Genomic DNA, 26,710 nt, shown 5'->3' on the forward strand with positions numbered 1-26,710 from the left:
ACTGGGTATGCCGCCCCCCTGAAGGCTCACAGAAGCCCCTCCTGGAAGCCTTGCTGAGACAAGGCTTAGTGTCATGTACTGTTAAAGGCACTAGGAGAGGCAGGGGTGCAGGAAGGTTACCAGACAACGTTTGCCCTGATGAGTCTGCCCCCTTGCCATGACTGGCTACTAATCAACACACCCAAACTGGGGTATCTGAAAGACCAAGCAACACTGGTCAGATAAAATTTCAATTTCTTCTCTACCTCCACCTCCCAATGCTAGTGACTTGTGTTTCAAAACAGTACTAAAGGGGTTTGATTCATTGTAAAAACAAAATCAAACAAAAAACACAGTTTATTTTTCCTTATCCCCCAAAACATTAGGCACAAGAAAAAGAAGAAAAAGTTTTCCCAGCAGCTGAAATTACAGGACCAGGTACTGCAACTGCAACAGCAGCTGGAAGTTCAAAGACGAAATTGCTTACAGGTAAGAAAAATAACCTTGGTCTTGATAGAACGTGCATCTTCAGTGCTTCGTAATTATGCTGTTATTCCCACAGAGCTGCCTTTCCTTCAAAAGCAGGTTAGCACAGACTGGCCTATAATGCAGCTGAACTGCGGCAGCGATGCTGGAGAGCATTAAACAGTCCTGCTCTTGATTGTAATGCTGAAATCCAAAAACCTCACAACAGGGCAGAATCTTGCTCAAGCTCTAAGCTTTTTCATCATTTTTATCAGCTGGATTACTAGAACTCTGTAACCTACCTTTGGTGCTAATTGGCCCTACTTAAGCCCTTGTACATCCTTGCCTTATCAATCACAACTCTTGATGCCTTTGGTAGATATGTTTTCCCCTCCTCCATAGTTAGGAGACATTGTCTATTTAGAAGGGCTAGAAAGCTGAGGTTCTGTATTTGGTCTTCTTGTAGTCTGCTAGGAACTGTGTGTACTGTGATACTAGTTTACCTCTTTTGAGTTCTTGGTGAGTATTAAGTAAGTTATATGCTTTAAGTGACTGTTGTGGTATAAGGCCCAGGAAGATTTCTGTCTGACTGTGAAGTTGTTCTTACTTGGTACTTCATGTAGTCACCCGCAGAGGTGTGTCTGGTGAATAGATGCTGGGCATCGCCTAGCTGGGCATCGCTGGGCATTGCCTAGTGATGTGCCAGCTCAGTGTCACTTCATTTCTTGTTTTTGTTTGTGGGTTACTTGGTATATGTTTTCTACAGGAGGAATATTATCTTTTCCGAGTAGAGAGTGCTCAAGATTTCTTAGCATTGTATGTACGATTCAAGTTCACTTGTGGTGCAGGTGCTCCTTTCACAGGAAGGAGGGGGGAAAAAAACTCGGGTTAGGTGAGGTGTTACTCTAGATATGTGCTCTTCCTTCTAAGGGCACTACTCTAACTGGATTTCCGGAGTTGTCAAAGTACTAAGAAAATGGTTCCACTGTCTGTTAGCTGTCTTAGGCAATTAGCTCTGCCTCTAGGAATTTAAGCAAGCTTTTTTTTTTTTTTTTTTTTACTGTATAAAGTGCTATGTAAAAGGAAGAAACTGAAACCTTCATTATGGTGCTTTGGCTTTTCTACTCTGCTAACATGCTAATTTAAAGAGCATCACCACATCTTCTCTGGAGTACATCGTTTGTGGCTAAGTCTGTATTAAAAAATAGTGCAGCTCTGTAGGAACTGGCCTGTAGAACACAGTAACTATTGCTTAGCTCCTGCTGTCTACAGCGTACATATATTTTGGGGTTACTCCTAACCTCATTCAGCAGGCTGAGTGTCCATTAACAAATGGATCACTCTGTTTAGCTTCATTTGAAAGAAGTCTGCTCTGTGGGCTATCAGCCTCTATGTGTTATGAACCAAAGCACAGGGAGTGGGAGTAATGGAAAAGAAGCTTTTTGGAGCATGGCTCCTGTTCTAATAACATCTGATATTGATCCCCCTTTATGGTCAGCATGAAGTGTTACTTCCCTGGAGCACACCTGCTGATGGTGAGGAAAATAATGCTGGACTCTGCAATGGCAGGGTGCTTAGAATATGAAAGAAATCCCTTTTTTTTCACTCATTGATTTGAAATGTCTGCATGCTCCTGCATCTACAGTGGGTTCAATGGGAGTTGTTGATAAGGGAGGAGGGGGGTATTGTATTTGGGGAGGATGATGAGAAAGTGAATTGTTTGAGCAGCCTGAAAGGCAGGCAGGAATATCCAGTATGTTATCATGGTGATTCCTTTCATTTCATTTGGAAGGTGATGTGATGCTTAATTCATTAATGTTTGCTAAGTGTTTTAAAACTGTGAAGAAGCTGAAGGATGTAGAGATTACTAATGACCTTATGCTGTAAACTTTAGGACTAGATTATTATTTAACTTCAGACTACCCTGCTATAAACTGAGTACTAGAGCTGTTTCATTAAAGGATCTGTCAGCACTTAGATTATTAAAATCTGTTTTAAATCTTATTTCTTATTGAGCATCTTGGGAATGTTTCCATCTGGAATGATGGCTTCCCACCCCACCAAGACTGAGGGGTGTTTAAGTTCTTGTTAGTTCTGGAGCTGCCTCTATAACTCATGTAAACGATTAGATCTTTTTCCCTGCTGAGATGATGATTTTGGTTGTGGTTTGTTAATTTACTACAGCTAAAGTGAAAAAGCTGGTGGGGGACACACAATGGAAGGGGATGGAAAAAAGTTGAGATCACTTAGGATTGATTTTTGTTTTTAAAGAAAGTATACCCCGAGAAGAAAACCTGAGGTCAAAGGGAAATGAAAAAGGTCCTTGAACTGTCAGTAACTCAAGCTGCAGATACTGTGTTTAAAAATAGCTTTCTTTAAATTAGAATAATTGTGATTGATATTGTCACCTTCAGGCTTTCCAGGTTTCTTCCTGAAACAACAGGGTTAATTTTCCTGTTTGACTTACATTTGTTTTCTGATGAAACTACTAAAATAACAGTTTGACAATAGAAATTTTTCCTGTACTGTGAACTTAAAAAAGAACAAGCAAAGCATTAATTAGCATTTGTATTACAGAGGTGCTTGGGAGAATGGAGTCAAAGTCAAAAGACAAAGCTCTTTGTGTGGTTAGGTAGTTACCTTGCTGATCCATAATGACACTCATGACACTGGCAATGAAAACCCAACAAAAGGAAGAAGAGTTGTTCTATGTTTAGGTTTCTGACTTTGTACTCTGGAGACCTGAGTATGTGACTCCATCTCTTTACTCTCAGGCAAGCAAGAAAAGCCTTACTGCTTAGCTGGGTGGGGAAAAGCTGAATATATGAGGCCTCATGAGTAGACAAGTAGTGGCTTCTGCAAGAAATCAAGCTCTTGGAAAGCCACATAGGCCTGAGTCCTTGCCTTTGTATGCTGTTTTTTAAACACTGCTGACATCTCCAGAACTACTATTCCTCTATGGCTGTACTGTACCCTCGTACCTATGTGTCTGGCTGCTAGTCTGTGCCAGGCAGATAAGCTGTGAATGCTTGTGTCCTCTACTTAATATGTTCCCTGTCTGAAAGTGAGATACTCCCTGCCTTAGGTGGTTGTTGGCTAAACATCATAAGGTGCTTGAATTCTCTGCTAATGTCTGCCAGTGAAGGCAATGAGTAGCACTTGCTAATTTTAATACCTTGAGGAAATACCAGTGGTACTAAAGATTCATAGAAGGAAGAAGCCAACAGAAGACTGCTGGAATCTTCCTTTGGACAGTGCTGTGGTTTGTATGTAACTTTGAATAGCCCTGCATACTTCATGGGGAAATCAGTGCTTGTATGAATGCAGTATGTGTTCCTTCTCTCATATCCTCTATGGCAAACATCAGTGCTCCTCAGTAACTGATTTGACTCCAGCTATAATCAGGAATAAACATAGCAACCAGGCTGTGACTTTAGTCTGTGTGCAAAGAAATGTAGATATCTAAAAGTAGTTGATTCTTAACTAATGATCCATGTTGTGAGTCAACAGATCAAATGTGACTGGTTCCTAGCAATTCTCCATGTCTGTCTGCTTCCAGAGGGAAGTGGGATGTAGAAGTGTGGTTTGGTGTGTTTTGGTTTGTCCCCCTCCTTCTCTTGTGTGATAGTCAGCTCTTACCCACGTCCATGTGTACATGAACACTGACTATGGCACAGGAAGAAAGCTTCCTGCATCACTAGTATAGGCCTGTTACCGTATGATGTTCTGTCTGTGCTCATTTCTTCTTCCTCTCTCTCCTGGTTATAGTTTCTATAGTACAACACAAGCAGAAGCAAAGCTTGTTTCCCTGGAGCCTCTATGTGGAGAGAGGTTTAGCTATCAATGGACAAGGTTTATTACTTAGGCCCAGTTCAGGTGCTTTGGCCTTTCCAAGAGGATGTATTCAAGGCTGTGCACTGCCTGAGGGAGAAACAAAACTTTCTCAGTGAAAGAAACAAAATCACTTGAGGGGTGTATTCATGGACAAGCTACAACTTTGCTGCCCCTTCTGTGATGTTTAGGGCATCATGTGGATGGCATGGGCTCACAGGTGTGAGGGAAGTATGTGGAAAACTTGCTGTCACCTCCACCAGCAGCTGGGGCAGAGGGATGGCCTGGCTGTCCTCCTGTACTGCCCACATAGCCTCCTGCTCACCCCTGTTGCAGTCCTGGTGCAGGAGGTTGCTATTTCTGCAGCTTCTATAGTACTTGTTAGCAGCAAGCCCAGTGGACCCTAAGCAAAGCAAATAGCAGGGCATGGCTTTTCTAACCATCCACAGTGTTCTGCTGCCCAAGGCAAAGTCCAGCTTGCCCTCTGCCTAGGGGCAGCCCTGGGGAGGAGCAAAAACCCTGTGTGGCTGCCAGTGGGAAATTTTGGCACCTGCACCAGGTTGACACAAAGTCCTGGCCAGTATGCAGCTGGCTGAGGGATATGTTTTTTAGGGGGTTACTAAGGCAGGGTGCAATTTGCTTATTTTGTCTTTTTATTAGTTGGTTTTCTTGGCTGTTCCTATGCATACGTAAACACTTCCTCCCTGTGTTCCTGTGCTTCTGTTGTTTCCCAGTGAACTGAAGTTGCTGTTACTAAATTTCTTTTTCCCGTCTTCATTTTCAAGCATGAAGTGAGGTGATTAATGTGTGGGAAGAGGAGTTGAATGGCAGAGAAGTGCTGAAGGCACGAAGTGTTTCCTGTGGTAAGAAGGGAAAGGTATCTACTGATCTTGCTGAAGTCCTATACTGCTGGTTGGGACTGTCCTTGTACTGAGGAAGATTGGACCCAGACCAAAGCATGTCAGGCTTCTTATGTAATGGAGATGGTCAGATGAGAATCTAGATTTTTTTCCCCCTTGTTGGCCCTTTGTTCTGTAATGGCAGTAGCTGAGGCTCTAGATCTGGGTGCTGGGAGTAAGTGTTTTGCACCTAGATCAGAACCTCTTTGGCTGCAGCACTGAGATCACTCTGAGGAATCTGCTTGCTCCACCACCTCTTTTCCTCCACACTGATGCATTAAGCAGACTGCTCAGACTAGAATGTGTGTGACGTAACTACCCAACACGTGTTAAAGAGCCCTGAATCTCATCAGCTAGGAAGTCTGAGCATGCCCACTTTCTAATGCTGACTGCTGTTTCTTCATTGTTCCTTCCTCGCAGAGATGGGATTAGCTTCTGACACTGCACAGAGCATTCAGGCTCTCTGAGTCTCTGCTAGTACTTCTTACTCCAGAAGAGTGATTCCACCTGAAGCATAAACTATTACCTACAGTTTAGCCCAACTAAAGCTTTGAGGCAGTTAGAGCAATAATTCACTTGAGCCATCTACTCAATATAACTCAGGTTGTATGTTTGTGTGTAATAGTAATTGCTTTTCAGTGGAGTAGAATTTCAACTGTTCAGCAACAATAACTGTTGTGTAGAGTTTTTCCATGTCAAGCAAATAGGTTGTTCTTAAAAAAATAACTTTTGGAGCATTAATATTTGGTATTATTGCATAAAAGAAGCTTTTATGTGAATTGAAGGTAATCTAGGAACTTGCAATGTTTTTCATTTTTCAATTCAGTCCCAATCTCTTTTTTTGTGGTATCTTTCCCCCTACCCCCTTCCCCCCTTCCCCACTGTGTTATCGCAATGTATTGTGGAAAGACCACCATGGACTTGCCCTGTAACTTGCAGCTCATCTCCAAGATGGTGTGATATGAAATACCTTTCTATTTTCAAAACGTTAAGTTATTAAAGCTAATATGGCCTGGCATGTGTGGTGACAAGCCATTCCTTACTCTGAAAAGTAAGGGATACTGTGTAGGACAGGGCTGTTAGGAAGCTGGCCACAATGTCAGAAGCATTTTTAAGGCATGTCTTTGTCTGTTGTATTTAAAACCTACTGTTGACTCCTATAGGTGATTAGCTGAAATAAGTGGTTTGAACAGATTTGTTTCTTTTACATAATTATTTAGTCCTTGGGAGGTAGTAGTTTGCAGTTGAGATTTTTCTGCAGTTAACTTTTTTTTTTTTTAAAAAAAGCACAGGCTTTAATATACTTGCTGCTGGATTTCTTTTTCCTTCTGCTTTCTGCCCTTTTGGCCACAGCAGTATATAATTGAGTCTGACAAGGAGCATAGGCCTGTTATAGGTTACTCCCTTAAACTATGCTTAGCAATCAGTTAACTGGCTTCTTTCAGCAGATGCATAGCTATGGAACCTAAGTGAGTTTCTGTCTTTTTTTTTTTTTTGTGTGTGTGTGGTAATGAATGCTATATGGTTGTTATATTAGTGGTTTGTGGTTTTTTTTTTTTCTTTTTTACAGCCTGCCCCTTAATACAGTCTCCATTTATCTCTCATCTCAGAAAATAGTAGTGTTTGCAGCAGATGAGAGCAGGGCTTGTGTGGTCAGCTCTCTTCCTCCAGCTAGAAGAAGACCTTCAGAAACTGAGTGATATGGACCCAGGTTTTCTGTCTAAAGTTCAGAAGTCTTGAGAAGCCAATGAAGCAGGGATGAAATGAATTCAAACGTAGTCTGCAGCAGCCTACCATCAAAATTTTGGCCTGTAATATATAACATGTGTTCATTCATTTTTCTACTTTACAAGAGTTAATGTACAGTATTTTCAGGGTTCATAAGGGGACTTTCCTCCCTCTAGGCTATTAGCTACAGCAACGGCTTATTAAGAGTCAGGTTTTCTTCCAGCTAGGGGAAAAGTGGCCCTAAAGGAGAGGGGGAGGAAGATGTTTAAACAAAATGTTCAGTTTTCTCAACTTAACAATACAATGCCAGAGGAAATGAATCAGATGAGTGATTTCTGTGAGAGTATGTTTTGCTTTAAGAAAACAAAGAGGTTTAAATCTTGGCCTCCCAAGAGTCAACAGGGCCTGTATTTAACTTAGAAAGGCAATGTGGGTTCTTGGTTCAGTTGCTAGGGGTGGAGGAAGGTTATTTTCAGAAGAATAAATGTTAGTTAGGTTCCTATCTAGCATAATAAGCTCAGAGATACTTTCCAGGATTACATTTTGGGGAAGAAAAAAAAATAACCTCCTTCTCTCTTACCTCACCCCTGGGGAAAAAAAAATTCAGCTATAATGCCCTGTCCTACAGAAATGGAGATGATCTGCACCTGATGCAGTGTGGTGACAGCTTGTTGCTGGCACTTGGCACAGCTTCCCAGTTCCTTCCTGCTGTGGGGTCAGACCAGCTCTGAGAAGCCTGCTCTAAATTGTGCCACACTGAGGAGCCCTGAAGAGCAATCTGGCAGGCAGGGACTTGAGAAGACTGTAAATAAACACCTATTTTTTTTTTTGGACTTGCCGTTTGTGATAAGCTATAGGGAGGTTTCCTTCTTCTCCATTTCCTTCATTAGCGAGACCCTCAGTTCTTCATTTGAAGAAGGTGTAACAGGAGGATGTGATCCTGCCCCTCACCCAGTGTGGCTTAGAGCAGTCAGTATATATGTAGTCTGTAGATTATTAATATTCCTTTGCGGGCAGATCGTCCATGTGGTTTTGTTTGTATGCATTGCCAAGCAAACCTGGCTTCTTTAAGGACTGTTTCCTGGAATAAACTGTCGGTGGGCTTTGCATGACTGATTGATGATTGCTATTCTCAGTCTAAGGCTGTTGGTGGAGATGGATGTTTAATCCTGGTCTTTCACAACATGACTGACAGCTGTTTCACACCTCTGGTGGTTTTTTACAGCACCTCAAGTGTGTGCTGATGCTGAAATGGAAATATTGCTGTTCGCCCTCTCCATTAACGCATATAAATAATTGACTCATGATATTTTGAGAAATCAGCTCTTTTTGCCTCCACTCTTATACCTTGCTGTTTCCTTAGTCCCAAGTACTTTCAAGTAGGCTTCCTGTGTGTCTCTCAAGTTGTCCAGTTCATTTATTCATAAGTAGTGATATCAGCCAGTGGGTGAAATTCTGGTCTGAACTTCCAAAGCCTGTGTCCTTCCTGCCTCTCTCATGCAGTGTTTCCTGACTTTAGGCCTTCAAAAGCAGCATTTAATTGCTCTGAAGCAAGTCTTGCTACAGCACTGACTAACTGTGGCCAGGCAGGTGGGCTGTCTGCAGCGTGGGAGTAAATCAAGGGGAAAGGTGTTTCTCTCTGGATGTTTCATATGATCTTGTTGTTCAGGTCAGAATACAAATTCCTGTACTTTTGTCTCAACTTGATGTCACAGAGCAGCCTGACAGGCTAATCCATGCAGGGAAGGTGGGCTGAGACTGAGGGTGACTTTGGCACGGGCTGTACAAGAGCCTCGTAATGCAGGACTTTGCTCTGGAGAATCTGGTGACAATAGTAGGCTAGTCCCAAGTTTAGTGATACTGATAGTCCCAAACACGGGCAGCTGATGAGTCAGGTGTGGGGTCTGTCCAAGGAGAGTCTAGTCAGGAACAGCAGGCTGGAGCTGGGGCTACTTAGAATGGAGGTACAAAGATTATCTGGCCAACAGGGTCAGAAGTGAGGCTGGAAATAAGGCTACCATGTAGGTCTGGGATTTTTTGGGGAAGCCCAGTCAGTAGATTGGAATGGGGCTGGGCACAGTTGTGCTGGCACCGCAGCTTCAGCAAGGACTGAAGCTCCAGGGCTGAGTTACCATGGGGCCCCACAGGCAGTGGGTGAGTGTGTGGGGTCCAGGTGAGGCTAGCAAGGGCCATGAAGGCCACAGGTGCCCTGAAGACCCTGACAGAGTAACATTAATACCTGGCAGACTTGTGGGGGTGCCTTTCCAAAAAAAAAAAAAAAAAAAAGAATAATAATAACCTCACAAAATCTGTTGTGAAAAGAATACTTTGTAGTTCCCTGTTTTTTAAGAGAATAAAATTAGTTTTTCCAAATCAACAGCCTGTTTTTTGAAAACTGACACAGAAGTATTAAACAAAATGTTGAAAATTACCATTCACATTTCATTGTTGTATAGGGGAAAAAGGCAAAACAGAAGGCTAATAAGTTTTTGGCTCATCTTTTTATAGGAGGACAAAATGTTCCTCATGAACACTTATGAGAAGTCTTGTGGCCCAGTGAATCTTGCTAACAAGTTTTGAATGTCTTGCTATTCTGAAATATACAAGTTTGGGTAAGTCTGAAAAGGTCCAAGAATGGTGTTGTTTTATTATTATGAAGCCATGTGTCCCTTGTTCTTGTCATGCTCCAGTGGGTTTCTCTTGAATCCGTTATGCTAGCAGTCAATTAGCAAAGCATCAATTCTGTTATCAGATAAATAATGTCTCTGAAAGCTAATAGATGTCTATTCGAAAGGTTATTTCTCTTCAATAGAACATCAGTAAGGAAACGTGCGAGTATCTGACAAATGTGTTTTTTTTTGAAATGTTGCCAAGAAGAATCTGTCTGTTCTAACATAGCAAAAATGAAAGGTGACAGTCCTACTTAGATTGCTTTTAAGGGAGCAACCTGATTAGGGTGCTCTGTTTACGAAGAGGTGTACTGCTGCCTAGAATTGGACAACAACTTAGTCTTGAGGCCAGGCTTACCAGACGTTTTTGGGGTAGGGAGGAGGGGAAGAGGTTGCAATGATCAAAGCCCTTTCTGTAACCTATTCCACAACAGAACATTAGAGATGTCTGGTCAAGATATTTATGAAAGGGCTGTTATTAAAAATACTTGTTAAAAAGAGAGTATGAATCAAAGCTAAGGTTGCTTCTGATCACAACTGAAACAATAAAATTGACAACAAGAAATGCTGAAACACTACTGAAGAGGTTGCTCAGCCATATTTCTAGTTTAATCACTGTTAGGAAATAGTGCAACTCTCCTTTCTTTTCTTCCTGAAACTTCTAGCCTCACACTGCAGATAAAAGAAGTCTGCATGAGGTAAGCTATTTTACAAGTCGCAGTGCATCAGTCTCAGTGGATCCATGAGCTTTATCTGAGAGGCCATAAAAGATGATCATCAACACACTTAAATGCCCTAAACAGATTTACACTTCCCAAAGAATACAAGAATCTGCAAGTGAAAAAAAAAAACAAAAAACAAAAAACAAAAAACTCAAATGATTTCTCTATAAGCAAGCCCAGAGTTATTTTAGGAACTCATCATGTCTCAAGTTTATCTTCTCAGTTGTAACTTACATATGGGAAACAGCAGTAGAACTTAGTCTTGTTTTGTCACGCACCCTGAGCTGATTCTGTGGTGACTAATAATTGTAGCCTTTCCCTCAGGCACTAGTTTTGCTTTTTTCCCTGCTTCTGTATGAGCACTGAGTTTAATACTTCTCCTGTTCTGTAAAAACTTGTTTGGAATTAGTAAGTTCAAAAGCTACTGGAGGTGAGTGGGGGCTATATGTGTGCATATCTATCCATACATGTGTGCATCTGTTAATAAGTAGCTTAAGTTTTATTTCCTTAGGAAACGAAGCTAACAACTCAAGAAAATAAAACCAAAAGTTTCCTGGAACAGTAGAAGGAGATAGTGAATGATAAATTAAGCAGTCTATGATGCTTGCCTCCCAGATTGCCATATATTAGCAAATGACATGCCATAAATGCATAATGGTATATGACCTTTTCATAGACAAATAAATCCTTGTGATTTGAAGGATTGTTTATTAGAGGATGGATGGGAGGGAATAGATCAGAATCTTTTGTTAATAGCACTGAACCTGTTATTTACCATGTCAGCTCATGATTTGTGTGCCTGCTCAAAGCTTTCATCTAGTTAGTTGTTTCTTTTTGACAATGGATTATCCTAATGTCTCAGTGCAATGCATGTGCAAGACTGAGAACTGCAATGACCATATTTACCTGGTCTCATTACAGGCTCTGATATAATGTCCAAATTTACCATCATGCGGACTAATGTTGTTTGGAAACTTGCTATAATTGTGTATTTTTTGTCAGTAGAATTGTGATCACTTAAACTTTTTTGCTTATTCATGTGTGAATGCATATGGAGGTGAAATACATACTTAGTGTGCTTATAAGTAGCTTGATAGAAGATTTTCTCTCAATAATTAGCTTTTCCAAGAGAAAGATCAATGCTTCTGCCATTTGTAGTAATGTGTTACTGATGAGTTGATAGCTTCTATAATGCTTATTTCCACTAAAGAGGCAAACTTCTACTGCTTCTAGGCTCTTGAGTTACAGAAGATGTACTCTCATCACTTCTGATGTGAATGACCTGAACGGTAAAGAATCAACCCACCTGTCATTAATGGCTATTTGAAATGCTTTTTTTTTAAATAGTTTATCTAAAGCTCTTGTTTAGTTTCCAACATGCAACCAGAATAGATAGCAAAACCTCAAAAGCTGTCCTCAGGCCAGCTCTACAGGCTCTGTATGTTTGAGACATGCCTACATCTGTTAATTATTGCTGTGGTCCATCGACTTGCTACTTAAAGGTGTGCCCTAAGTACAGAACATGGCCAAGGACAGTGTTTTACTTCTAGCCACTGCGGCTATGTAAAATTCAATGGACTGTCTAGTACCAAACATAGTTTTCTCTATAAGCTTTAGTCCAGTTTCACTTCCCATTATTTGTTACTGTTTGAATGGTCCTTGTGACACCTTTGAAACTGTCAAACATGAAGTTAATCTGATCAGTTGTCATGTACATTCCAGTGAGATGAACTGCATGCTATAGACTTAATTCTCACTTAACTATGCTGGGGGAGTCTGGGGTAAGAAGCTCTGGCAGGGGTAAAATAAATTCTGTGCTGGGGGAGATAATTTGCAAGGCTTATGCTCCCGAAGTGGTTGGCTTTCTCAAGTAAAACCGACTTTGCTGTTTCATTCAGGGGAAGCAGGTTTGGCTCTCTTTGCAGGGACTCTGATCTTGTGCGTCAATAGGGAAATTCGAGGAGGCAAATGACCACAGTACATCAACAACTCTTCTTTTACATCATATTTCTGATCAGTGGGTGTGCTCCTCCTGATGAGCTGCAAATGTGTACTTCATATTATATTGGCTATTAACTCCCAAAGTCAACAGTTCCCCTGGTAAGATCAGAACACTTCAAACATTACTCTGTAAATTTAAAAAAAAAAAAAGTAACATTTTTTTCAGTGTAAAGGAACCCTTATTTAAATATTTACTGATACTTTTATGATGTGATCACTTTCCTAAAACCTAAAATTGATCAACTGTGGTGAATACGTGTCACTCTTCCCCCTTTCCCCAAATTCTTCAAAGAGGAGAGTGTGTTTCTAGTAACCAAAGGAGGTCTGAGCTTTAAATGCTCTGTTGTAAGAATGAATTGGAGCCTGAAGACTTAAAACAAGCATGAGGTCTGCTGGTGCACAGTTGTCTCCTCGTGGCAGTGAAGGATATTCTACTTTGACTGTTCTCTCTCATGCCTTGGGGATAACAAAGAAAGACTTCTCAGTGCTTTCTGCAGCTCTGTCTGCTCATCTGCTTGGGAGGAAAAAATTAAAATATCCTTTTGTGTGTCACTATCTTTGCGCTGAGAGTGACATCATTGATGCAGCCAAGTTGCAATAGCAACTCTGCCAGGGCTGTTGACCATAAGTTTTCTAACATCCAAATTCCGGTTTCTTTGGACTTGTACTTTTATGGTTATGAAGTTCAGCAGATACAGTTTAACTCTCAAGCCTAGTTAATGACATGGGTGTCTTTGTGGTGGTAACAAGAGCTCACTACGGAAATGAGTGCCCTTACAGTAGAGGGCAAGGGGCCTGATCCAAAGCCAATTTAAACTGATAGAAATTTTCCCAGTGACTTCACTGTAGCGTGAATTAAGCTCCCAAGTAAATAGCAGCTCCCCCATAGCAGCAATCAGCTATTTTAATGCTGCAGTAGGGATTAGTTGCAAGCAAATGGTGTTTCACCAAGTTTCAGGCTAGCAGCAAATTCGTATATTCCTACAGGAACAGGGATTGTGCTTACTGAATGCGTGTCATGAGCAACTGTGGAGATGGCAAGCCACCAATCGATATCTGCTGCCTTAGTGGGGAGAAAACAATGAGCACCAGTTAAAATGGATGCGTCCATGTGTCTTGGAAATGCAAAAGCATTCAGTGAGCAGTAGCTGGGGTGTTTTGAGCTTCCCAGAGCACTGCAGTGTGCTGTTTGGTTTGATTGTGGGGTGTAATGCAACCAGTACGCTTTGACCCTTCATGCAGATACACACAGGTCAAACATAAACTTGTCAGGACCTCGGGTGCACTGATAAGTGTGTGACTGGGAGGAGAGGGGGCAAGGAAGGAGGATGGCCTCAACAGCTGTTAGAGCCAAGTTAGCACATCCCAAATGGGGGGTCTTGACCTCTGCTGTGTCCTGTAATGATTCAGATCCCAGGGTGTGTGGGTGCAGGTACAGCACCAGCTGTAGTGGGTTTGGAGTGTTCCTGTCCCTATGTGACAAGTTACTGACCTTTTTTTTTTTTTTTTTTTTTCCTAGATTGCAATACATTGTGATACTATAGGGATTTAAAGAGTTTTGGGCTTATTTTTGGCCCAGACTTTGTGGGTTATTTGTCACCATTTTGGAAGTGATAAATAGCATATGGGTAAGTAGCTGGAACAGTGTGTGTTTTTGGGGTAGGAAAAGGGGAAAACACCATTCTTATTGTTGGTAGGATCCCAGCACCTATGGGGTTGGGGAGTGAGGGTCAATGTCTGCTTTCAATATTTATGGCTAGGTCTCCTCTCCCCATCCCACCCAGAGGCTGGGCTGCTGCCCAGGCAGGGCGGGGGTGAGAGCTGCTGAGCCCCAGGTGGACTGCTGTGTCTAAAAGCCTGAGAAATGATGGGCAACAATCCTTGCTTGCTTGACCCAGCAGGTGGGAACAGGCTCTTGTTTTTTGGAAACAGACTTAATGAGAAACTAATAGCTCATGGAAAGATTACTTAGCTAGATAAAGTGGGAAATTATAAACCATATCAAGTAGTGTAAGAAGATAAGAATGCTTCCCAGGATACTTGTATGTTTGAGTGAAAGGAAATCACTGAATGATTAAATCTCTCTCAGGAGAAAAGGGGGAGCTTTCTAAGAACTTGGTAATGTAGTAATTACATGTGTAAAGTAGTGCAGGCATGCTGTGTGTTAATGTCTTTAAAAGGTTATTATGCAATGCAGATTTTTTTGAAGGATGTTACCAATAGACTAACTACTGACCCATTAAACTTTCTAATAGATATTCATATTTCTATAAATTGGTTAATTCAGTGGTTAAGAATAGTTAATACCCTAAACGGTATGTTTCTAAAACCAGTACTATAGAGTGAAAGGAAAAGATGATTCTACTCCTCTCTGCAATTACTTTATACGGAAGCTACTTCATTTCCTTACAATTACCTTTTTTAATGTGAAGGTAACCAGGCTATAGATTTATGTCTATAGAATTTTTGGGGTGGTGTATACTGGGTTGTATATTTACAGTAAAGACTGCAGAGTACCAAATCCTATTTTATATTGGTGGCATGAAGGTGCGGCCCTTGACTAACCCTTCAGTAAAGTGGAAAGGAGAGCTATCAAAGCAAAGTGACGCTTTGCCTTGCTGCGGTAACATTTTCTGGCACACTTGTATTTTGAAAGCTACAGGCTGGCAAACAGACTCGTCTGTGATTAAATAGTAAATACCATATGGCCACTGAGGCCTGCTTTGAGAATCTCCTTCCACTCATGCATTTTAACTCACCTCTATGGAAATCTCCCAAAATAGGTCTGAGTGAAAGGAGTGACAGGAGAAGGTGAATCCAAACACCACCACACTTGCACTGTTTGCTGGTGTGGTAGTTTATGCAACTTAAAGCAGCCCTGAGGCTGTTTTTCCTTGTGACAAAGATTTTCAGATCAGTTTTCAGCCCACACAAGAAATACTGTTGGTCAGGAATTCCCCTTAGAGTCCTTATTGACCTCTCCATTTCATGCTCCCAATTGCTGCAGTAAACTGGCATATATGTGATTTTAGTGCTGGTGAAAGGTGGTCGGCTGACAGCTTTGGAGACCTGTTAAATGTACAGGCAGGTGCAAGTACCAGAGGCCTCCTTGCAGGTCCAGCTCAGTTCTCACCTGTGGGGTGGCCTCCTGTGGGGCCAGGCTGCTGCAGATTCTCACTGAATCCTTGGCCTTGCTGGGGCCAGTAGCAAGCCCACTAATCAGTACTGCTTGTAAAGGCTCACCCTGATATGTATCGACTAGTCTGACTACCAGCTCCAGTGCAGCTACTGGTGAGAAGGATCTGCTGTTGCTGCTGAGCTGTGTCTATGCTTCATAGTGGAAGTTCTCAGTGCCAACCCCCTGAAAGTTGGTCCACAGCAAAAGAACCAAGTAATTGAAGCAAAAATGCAAGAGGATGCTGAGTTCTGTGCAGTTCTCTGAAGAGACTCTAACAGAGAAGAGAAGCTCTACTACGTATCCACAGCTGATGCAGCTTTGAGGCTGTCTTCAGGCTCTCTCTCAAGACTTGAAAGATGCTCTAGGGACAGCAATGCCAGAGAAGAGTTGGTGGGAGAGATGCATGTGAAGTGTTTCAGCTAGGTGTTTGAAGTAAGGAAAGCATTTGAGCTAGGGGAGGGGGGGGATGTGAGAGTATTAAAATATGAAACAGACTGAGGTTGAAGAAATCAATCCTTAAAATTGCTTTAAACAGCACCGTGGCTCGCTTTCTTTCCTTCTTCTAGGAGTATGAAATACTCATTAGTTCAGCAGCACTAATTTTCTGGGATTTTTCCCCAAGTGGTTTGCGATCTGGATTGGATTTGTTCTCCATCCTAGTAGTATTCCTGGCAGCAACAAATAATGCGCAGCACTGTTTTCAAAGGTGATGCAGTTCCTGAAGCCCATAGATTTCTGTATCCTGTGCTAGTGCCTGTAAACACCAGACCTGCTTTAAGCATAAAACTATTTTGGATTTTTTTCACTGGATGTGGTTGTTGGCTTTGAGACCTGCACTCTGCTCTGATAGTGTGGGGGTCAGCCAGGCTTGCTGCTGTCTGAAGGGGAAGGTATGCAGATTTTAGATGTCCATCAGAGATGGTGAGAGAGCAGAAATTTGGAATAAAAGTACTTAAATGGAACTTTGAATGGAGTAAGTCTAAAGGTTGTGAGGGATGGTGAGGGGAGAGAAGAAAGTAAGTTTGACTTTGTCTGTCATAATACTTTTATGTGGGTCTTAAGTGCAAGATGAAAAGGCTTTAATGCTCAACCAGTTCTCTTTTTTGTAGTCAATTTACTCTATATTGAACAATATTCTTTCTTTGCACCCACATCACTTAACAGAGGTCAAGTAAAGAAAGAAGTATAGAAATAATTGAAAAGCACTCCACCAAGGAATAATAAGTGAGATTTTTTTTTTTTTGCGCTGAAGCCAAGACAGAACTAAGTAATTATTTGTTAGAGCTTGGAATCAACGCATGAGCATTAAAGAAAGAAACTGCATGTTTTCTTTTGAGTCTTCCACCTGCTATGCTTCCACTATCTCTAGGCAATAATGAAGAAAGTAGCAAAGTCATGTTCTCATTCTGCCATCCAGGCACGTGGCTGAAGACTGAATTTTGACAGCAGCTCACCACCTTTCCCCTTTGTGCCTCTTAGTCACAAGAATCTAAAAATGTAGCTGTTGCTTGTCTTTACCTGCTGATTATTATTCAGCTTGCCTCTGTCATTCATTATGAGGCACCTGCCACTGTCAGCTTGGGGTGACTAAGGTAAGATGAGGTGTAATTCTTGTTCTCTGCCAGAACAGGTAAGCACACATGCAGCGGGTATTTTTGTTGGGAAAAATACCTGTTTGCTGAAACATATTCTTTGTTTAATGGTGTCTTTGTAAGGATTTCCCTCATGGAGAGAGAGGGAGAATACATAGACTATACATTTCTTTTCAGATGCTAGAGGAGTGCTTAATGATTTAGATGAAATTACATGCAGAACCTTCTTCTGGTGTTGCTGAGTAGCAGCTGCTTAGCAAAGGCTAAAGCAAGAGAGAATGCCATTCTTTCCTTTGTATTACCTTCCTTCTTCTTGGCAAGCTGTTGCTTCAGGGCTTCCTAGGGTAGAGGTTGTTGTATCTGGGTCACTGTTCACTAGCCATTGATGCACTGATCCTTTCTCAACTTGTTCAAACTTTCTTAAATATGAGAATATGTTTTGTAACCCATTTTAATGATTCTATAGAAATAATGCTGATTTGGACTAAAGCCCTATACTACTTGGAGCTAGAGGATAGTCCCAAGTGACTTTAACAAAGTTACCTGCATGCTCAGCATTTGGAATATGCTTAATTTGCTGAGTCAGAGGCACTGTATTGTTTTTATCTACCAAACCTGAAGTGAGTGAGGGATATGTTTGTAGCAACATGCTACCTCAAGTGCTACCCATAGGGATGTCTTTAAGAAAAGCATTTAATGCTGTGTACTTACATTTGTGTGTTCCCAGATGTATAAGCTGAATCTTGCTTAGACTTCACGTTCTTTAATGTTCTAAGTACTTACCTCCAGCACCTGTATCATTGACTCCTAGCTCTGTCCAGGACTTCTCAATGCATTTCTTTAGAAGTATTGCATGGGGGAGAATCTGGCCTTGTCTTTCTCTTCACTTTGTCCAATTCAATTTTCAGTGATGTGTAAGGGGGGAAAAAATATTCCTACCTCTCATCAACTACCTATGACTTCCTCTGAGAGTCTGTTTTGCATTCTAATGGGTTTCTTACTGCAGCTCAGCAACTCCCTTTTCCTGCTACCCTACATTCTGTAATCTCATTCTGATCCTATACCTGCCCAGGTGTAAAGCTACAAGGACTTGAATAGTGTTTCTCTTGGCTAACAGGAGGAAAGAATATAGCCCATGCTATCTTTAAATGGGATGGCTTCTTTTGTGGAAGTACACTACCATGATCTGTATCTCTTGGTTGTGATGGGTAGGGTTTTTATAATCAGTCGGAGTAATGTTCTGCTCACATCAGACCTTGATCTTTGCAAGTGGCCACTACCAGCTGCTTCAGTGGGACATGGCAGAGACCCTACAGGAGGCCCTGAAGTAAATTGCCTCAGAGAAAGCTGTTCCCTGCTCTGATATCTCAAGGCAGACTCTGTGCTGAGATGCAAGGACCTACCCCTTCTATACTTAACAGTATATGAATTTCACTTTAATGATATCTTCTGATATCTTCATGGTTGTTCATATGGTTTACTAGTCACCTGTTGGTGGTAGGCTATACAGATTAACTGTGCATCAGGTTTTAAATACACTGCAATTTTCTATTTCAGTCAGTGGCCTCTCATTCAGCATTCGATGCTCTTCCCTGACCTCCCCAAAGGCAACTAAAGCAGGTGGATCATTTTAATTGTTCTTAAATTTGAGCTTTTCAGTCTGATACCATGTTGATATCTTGTTTTGTGAAGTCAAAGGCTAAGATGCAACATTGGTATTACTTTCCAAACATCTTGTGTCCCTGTTGTAAAGATCTAAGTACTAAGCTGGTCTGTAAGTAGTGCGAGTGCCCTAGTAAATAGTTGGACTGTTCAGACCAGAGAAAGAAAACTCATTAATGGTTTAAAAGGATTATAAATGTGAGATGAATTCCTTTTTCAGAAAGAGGAAAAAAGCTTTCTGTATATTATACAGACTAAGGCTTTCCCAGACTTGAGATGAACATCTGGATCTTCTTTTAAAGAAATGAGCAAATCTGGGGCTTTGTGTTCATTGGAGAGACTTATGTTCCTATTCCTAAGAAGCTTCTTAGTTATCACCATTCCAAAACATTCAAATCTTTGCAAGCTGCAAGTAACCACCTCTGACTGGACACCTTGTTGTAAGGCGTCAGTAGGCTTTTCTAGATCCTGGTCATACTAGCTTTCTCCTGTTCCTCTTTTGTCACACTCAACTTTTACTGCTTTTCAGTCTGAGCCCAGTTCATCCTTTTCCTGTAGTGTGTACCACCCTCTGCAATAAAGCAGTAGGTGCTGCGGCCTGTCACAGTAAAATATTGTTATTGCAAGATATGCCTCTGAACTCTTCTCCAGGCTCTCCCTACATTTCACAATGGTACCCTGAGCCCCAGGCAAAGTGGCTCTGTATGTACACAGCGTATTTTGTAAGTAGTTAATAAGTTACTGGAGCCCATTTATGTCCAAGAGGTATACTAATAACTTGATATTTGAGGCTGGGGTGGGGAGGAGTGGGGAAGCCCTTGAATGGCAAACAGTGCATAGACTAAGGAAGAACAGACTGCCAGCTGCTCACACTGAAAAGTTCTTGCCTTGATTTTATACTAGTAGGAATGGGGCTGAGGGAAGGTGTTGATGTGTCATTTTCCTTTGGAGAAAAAATCCCCCCTGCCAGTGTGTGTACACTTAATTTAATGCTTAGGACCTCTGAATTTTTGCTCTGCCTTGCTTTGTGGACTTCTCTGGGGCAGAGGCATTTGAGCTAGGGCTGAGCAATGCAGCTTGGACACCAGGAACTTGTGAGCTGTGTCCCCCCAGGTGCTCTGGCTGTGCTGGCTAAGTCCATAGTGTGTTCCCCCTATATAACCATGGAAGCCATAACCACTTCCAGGTGAGGTGTTCTGCCTGTTAGCACTGTGGGTAGCAAGGTAGAACCAGATATCTTAGAGTGGCTTAGGGCCTTCTGCCCACTACTGCATTACACACTGTATGTGTGCCTGTATGGGACTGACCATCATGGGGAATGTTTTCTTTATGCTGGCAGAGGGTAAAAATACTGTGTAAGCAGAACTGTATATTTAGTTGTCGGTCTCGTTCAGTTAGGTAGAAAATAGTTGCTTGTGTGTATATATAATCTCATGTACAAGAAAAGGTGTTTTATTGTTTTTAAACTACTTTTTTGACCAGATCTAAGGGGAGGTTGCTCTGTTTCTGTCCCTGGTCGCACTGTCCTAACATACCCCATATGTGATCTCTTATGCTTAGTTCCCTACCTTTACTGAGTGTTTCTGTACCAGTCCTGGACATGAAGTCCAAATACAGTGTTATATGAAACAGATCTGATATAAAGGAACTGTTAGGTGAATAGCAGAACAACACAAATTCCTGCAGCATAACTAACATGCTGTCAGCATGATTGATGTCAATAACATGAAGAAAGATACAGCACTGAGACCTCAGCTGTTAAAAGCTGTGTTCCTAATGAGGAACATGTGAGCGACAGGCTGGTTAGCTGCTGGTGCCTGCTCTCTCTGAAGCCTCTCTTTGTGCTCGGCCCCTTGTTCAGAGCTCATGAGTCACTTCTCTTCTTCCCTGAAGAGAAGCTCTTCAGAAAATAGCATACCAGGGTGCTGTGTTTATTGACTTTAAGTGACTTTCAGGACAGAATTGTTCTACATACCAACAGGGATGTTTTTCCCTAACTGCTGACTCCGTAGATTCTCCCTGGGTGTTGAAAGTCAAACTGTTTTTCCTCTGATTTAGGCTTTGTTGAGGATTCAAAGCTGTCAGGCCCAACTTCCCTTTTGGGGATGCTGTGAATGCCCCTTCAGTATTGCTCCCCACTCCACTGAGCCCCTCTCTACTGTGGTGCCAAGTACCACAGTACACCTGATATCAGTTAACCAGCCCTTCAAGTAGCTTACCATGACTTCAGGATGGCTGAGTATTTTTTGGGACATGGGGAAGGTTCCCAGGGTGTGAGATCTTCAGTCTATAAACCCTTAGCAAGGGTCACGTCACTCTGCAAAGTGCTTGATGTTCTCTGCATACCGTCAGCTGTGGAGTTGTGTTGCTTCCATGGCAGCAAGCTGATGTTGTCAACATGTCAACAGGGGTCTCGCTACAGATTGGTACTTCGTATAGCAGTGTGTTTTACTTCCTTTATGCTTGTTTCAAACAGTGCCTGACAGTGCTCAGGAGCTTTTCATGTAATAACCACCAAGAGGCTATTGAAAACATCCCTCTGTGTGTGGGGAAAATGGAGAATCTGAGAGTGTGTTTCCCTGGGAAAAAAATCATTTATATGTGCTTTCCAGTAGTCCCTGCAGCAAAATAGCTTCTCGGTCTGATTCACCAGTGTATTAAAGCTGTTCTTAAGCACTCTGGAAGTACAAAATAGCTTTACAGTGGTTCAAGTAATCACTGGAGAGTATCTCCTGGAATTGGAAGATCTTTATTCTGGTAAGTTTACTATTGTAGCTCTTCTTTCTCTCCATTCACTTTTTTAGGCTGTCATCAGGGATGCACCGTGTGAAACTTGTAGCATTAGCATCTACTTCTTGGGTTTTTCAGCACCTTCAGGGTTGTTTGGGGCCTGTCAGTTGCCCTAACTACTAACGGGGACCAAAAAAGAGCTCAGCTAGATTCCGTAATCAAAAGCCTTACATAAATAGAGCTCATGTCTTGATTGGTCTTCTATTGAATGTTCCTTGGCTGAACTAAAGAATTGGGACATTTTCTCAAGTGGAATCTGTAGGATTCCATTTTAAATTATAATAAGTAACAACTGAGGATCACCTCAGGTTTGAAAGAATTAGTTGTATCTTTTTAACTCTAACCTTCTCAGTCCTCAAGGTGTGTGTATATATTAAGTTTGATAATGTGTGCTAAGTCTGAGTGCAACTCTGGTGAGTAGGATTAAATTTGACTTGCAGGATTGAGCACAGTCAGTAATATATGAAAAAAACCCAATGCATTGTAGCTTGCTTTTGCTCTGTTTTGAAACTTCTGCTTTTAGCTATATTTTTTTTAATGGATTGTCTTATTACTGTTAGTGACATTCCTCATACACAAAGGATTTGCATCACACAGTGCAGCCAAATGTAACACATAACAGGTCATGGCATGGCTGAGGCAGTTAAAATGTAGGGAGACTAGAGTCTAACATCAATGACACTGTGCATCTTGTAAATGATTCCCCCACTGGAGGAGGGGAGGAGGCATTTTTTTTTTTTTTTAAAGCAGTAGTATAAGACAGTCCTATTGTTATAAATTAACATTTTTGTCCTAGATGGCAAAAAATACCACAATAAATTCAGGATGCTAACACTTTAGACACTAATAAACAGTCTTCTGAATCAGTCAGTGACAACATTCTTCTGCTCATAAAGTTCAGTAAATGACTTCTTTTAGACAGAAAGAAACTTAAATTTTGACCAGGATGCATGACTGGAAAAGGCTTTAGTAAATTAAAATCTGCGAGAAGTGATATTTTATTTTTCATGGAGAGAAAAAGTCTTTTTTTTAAACGTCTTAACTTTGAGCTTTGCAGTACTTGATTGGATGTGACACTGAAGAATAGTCATACTTTTCCGTGTATTTTTGAATCAAAGGATGAAGGTGGTGTGCAAGCACCATAGTTGCCGTGGCCAACCTCTCTGAGAGAGTTAACAATGTTCCTGCTGTTCAAATGGCTAAACCAAGGCATAGCCTGTTGCATGCTCTAGTGATCCCATGGTGCTGCTGGCACATACAGCCTGGAGTGGCTTGGACTGGAAAGGGCAGTGGGTGTGAAGGCTTCAAGTCAGGCTGTTCACTCACTGCTGTAATCTCCAGGCCACTTATGCTCCCTCTAAAGTATACTGCATTTGATTTGAAGTCAGCCCTGTTGATATTTTTTGTGTGCACACTTTAGGGTCCTGACCAAATGCTGCTCTGACTAGATCCTAAATCCCTTACTATTCTTTAATTCATTAAAGGCTTGTGTATTGTTTTAATACAAGTCTAGGTCTTACTGGGACCAACAGTTCATTGGTATTGGACATTTACAGTGTACTTGCTGTTTAGATGAAGACTGCATATTTTTTGTCCTTCTGGAGGCTCTGGTCCTAATTTCAGTTATTTCTTTCCTGTCACAAAATGGGAAGTGAGAGCTGAGAGTATAAAATGTGGTGTCAAGCTGACTTTTGTCCCTGTATCTGGAGACAGTCAAGAGCCTGGATGGCTTGTAGCATATCGAAGAGGACTTTCAAAGCTGATTACTCTTCCTTCTGTGCCTGTGGGTCTTTGGAAATAATTGTGTTATATATTGAGCTATAGTGCTCTGCTTGTCCCCTTGGCACCCCTTTTCCACATCATCTGTTTTCTTGTGGGTAGAAAGGAGAAAAAAATTCTGTTGGGATTATACATTAGTTAAGAATTGGGCCTAGTATTATCCATACCTCCAGAAGAGGTACCTTCTTCTAGAGAGAAGCTGGACATAATTTGACCCTGAATGCTTTTGGAGCTGTTGTACTGGTGTTCCTCAAGCATTTAAAAGATGCTGTGGCTCTAGCACTGTGGTGCTACACCTGTTTTCCATAACCTGTTTTCCATACAATGGTTTTTCTCCTACAAGTTGGAGCAAAACCTAAGTTTTGAGTTTACAATGACACTTCTGATTGTCTGAAACTTCAGATCTGAGAACTTAAATTTGAAGAATCGAACACCTGAAGTTTACTGCCACCTGGCTTTGTCAGCTGATGCTTTGATTTTTGAAGTCAAATGTTTTCATGCGAAGACAAAACCACCACTTGTACTTTTCTTGACAACACTAACACTCAGTCCACTATTTCTTGGGATAGTGTCCAACTAGAGTAAGCAACACAGTGACAAAACTGCTATAGCCAGGCAGCTATGTTGTCATAAAACAAGCTAATGGATAGTGTTCATCGTATTTCTCTCCTGCTGAAATGATTTCAAAACCTAATCAAACTAGGGAATATTGTAAAATGAACTGAGGAGGGTTAGGGAAACTAGAGTCTTAACAAGAAATTTTTTATTCTGGATGAAGTTTGACAGTGGGGCAGCTGAAATTGCTAAAACTTTTTGAATGTGTTCTCTGAATTCTTGAGTCCATCTTGAGTGCCTGCAACTTGTGCCAACAGGATGATATCCTGCACATCACTGATCAAGGAAGGGCTTTGCGGGTCCTGCTTGCTTCCAGGTAGAGCTTCAAGACCTCCCAGTCAATTAGGTTCCTGTCACTTCAGGCTCATTCATTACCCGAGAAATAAGACACTCAACATAATAGTTGGGCATGCTGGCAGAAATGCAAACAAGGTTTGAAATTCAAGCCAGGGGAGAGGTCCAGTACAGTATCTCAGCTTCTGAGCTGTGAGTTAAACTCAGGTTTTTAAGGTCTGGATGTTTTATAAATCTAAAAGTAGCATAGACGTTTGTTCAGGCTTCAAGGTTTCTGGGGTGTAATGCCTAACCAATTAAGAGCAATAGGTAAAGGCTGGCCTGCTTAGTATACTGTTCTTACGTCCAAAATAGACTTTATTCAAATTGTGTAATGATGACTGATTTAAAACAAACAAACAAAAAAACTAAAATACATTAAAGCAGCATGTTACAGAAATATCGTTTTTCTTATATACCTACATAAGTTAGCAATACTGAATTGAGCTATTTTTTTAATGCATAGAGTGGTGCATTGGCTATCATGGTTTTGGTTAGTCCTATTTGTGCCTTTTCCAAATTGTTTATGTAGCCATACCCTTATAGCTGGAAAAAAGCCTTACAATTAATCCTTACAATCTCAAATATAGGTAGCAGACAACTATCCCAAGCCATTCCCCAGCAGTACTGCTGACTTGAACTGAAAAAAGAATTCTGCTTGGGTTCCCATTTACCTCTGAAGGGTTTGCTGGGGACTGTTCCTCTCTCACCTGGCGCTTGCTTTTCCAGTCTACCTCTGCATCCATTCCTTGGATGGCTTTTGTACTTATGCTCCATATCAACTCAGGGATTTGTTTCATATCTTGCTTGCTTTATTCTAGTTTAAGGACAACATCAAAGAAAATGGAGACAAAAATAGCTGGTGAGAATAAGTCCTTGAGACTTGCAGATGTAGTTACTCTTTTTATACAGAGGAAAATGAAACCCATCATAATTAATACTCATTGTTGCTTTACTAATTGTACAGCTCACTAATCTGTTCAAATCTTGTGTTTATGGGAAAACATTGAAATAAATGAAATGAAAATAAATGTTACATGGGTAAAAGCCTTACTTATTATAAACAAAATAGTAATAATGCTGTGTGGTTAAAAGATCTTTTAGGAGAATCAAATTGGTGGAAGAAAGCATTTCTGGTGAAATGCTCTACAGTGTTAAGGTAAATCCAAACAAATATGCGTGCTCATGTATTATTCCCTAAATGCTTTCCAGGCTTGTTCTTAATGAGTATTTTGTCTCCCACAGTCACTGCTAATACAGAGAAATTTGGAGCTGCTACTTCTCTCCCATCATGCTGTGTGTTTGGAATTTGCCAGCTGAGGTGTAGTTCATCATATAAACAATGATGGTGTTTTGTTTCCACTTTGATAATTATACAGCTTGCATTGTTTGACAAGTCCCTCACATATGTACATATGTTTGTTATTTATTGCAGTTTCAGAAGCTACAAATGAGATTACATGACCAAGTCATGCTGGAACAAGTACAATGGGAGAACCAGTGCCTGAATCAGCAAGTTACTAGTCTCACAGCTGCGTTTATGGCACTGCGGAAAATGGTGAGATCAATATAAGAATAATAGGCTGTCTGAATGTTTGAGGCTTGGAAGCAGGTTAAAGCACTATTTGATTTTATACAGCTGAGGTTTTGTATGGGCATGTTTTCTTCTGCATGCTTCAGAACATAATTCATTGTGTGACTAACGTAATGTTATTTACTTGAATGCATTATGAAAAGAGCCTGGTGTTCATACACATTTCTGGAAGGCTTCCAAATGCAATATTGCCATAACAGTCTTGTAGTGCTATACCTAGAATAATTCAGAGGAAAGTTGGAAAAGTAATGTGGAGTGGGTTTTTCCCTCTTAAACCCTCTTAAAAGGAGTTGAAGCCTGATATGGCTTCATCCTTTAGAAGAGAGATTTTTATGCAGTCGTTTAAAATAGGGGGAGGCACTTAATGTTTTCATGGCTGGAAGAGGGGAAAGGCTTTTGCTGTAGGCAATAAGATAGCTTCTGCTATTTATTTTGATAAATTGCATTCTGGTAGATTTGACATAGGAGCTGTGTATTACATTTGTTTTGTACCATGTAAGCCTATGTGTGGCTAAATTTTCAGTAAGTGCTTTTGGGTGAGAATAACTTTTCTTACCTATTGACATAAATATGAACTACAAAATGATCTGATTACATTGCATTAAGGGGAAGCAGTTCTTCCTCTTCCCTCTCCAGAAGATGCGACTGTTTTCAGTCAGGTTACTGCATGGGTAGAGTATTTTCAGAATGAATTCCTTTATGAATAGAACAGTAATAAGGATGAAATGTCATCTGGGAAAAGAAATACAGCTCTAAGGCTAGGCTTATGAAATTGGGAGTAGAGGAGGAAGCAGTGTCATTCCCTCTTTTATCCAAGAGATCTGCTGCATTCACCTACTGTGTTTGGATGAAGTTACCTTACCTCTTGCTGGA

The 26,710-nt window shown here is 41.1% G+C and overlaps 1 protein-coding gene across 3 annotated transcripts in view; it reads left to right on the plus strand.

The window, feature by feature from the left end:
* The window catches only part of LMNTD1 (lamin tail domain containing 1), a 213,981-nt gene that overhangs the window by 20,820 nt on the left and 166,451 nt on the right, over window positions 1-26,710 (plus strand). For 2 of the 3 annotated variants that reach the window (XM_083821804.1, XM_083821805.1), the window contains exon 2: window positions 25,679-25,801. In XM_083821804.1, coding sequence (XP_083677930.1) covers window positions 25,679-25,801 — 123 coding nt within the window. Of the gene's footprint in view, window positions 1-365; window positions 469-25,678; window positions 25,802-26,710 lie in introns of all 3 variants that reach the window. The other variant, XM_083821806.1, reaches the window with a different exon arrangement.

This window comes from Anser anser (assembly GCF_964211835.1).
Source record: "Anser anser genome assembly, chromosome: 1".
In the NCBI taxonomy this organism is placed as follows: domain Eukaryota; kingdom Metazoa; phylum Chordata; class Aves; order Anseriformes; family Anatidae; genus Anser; species Anser anser.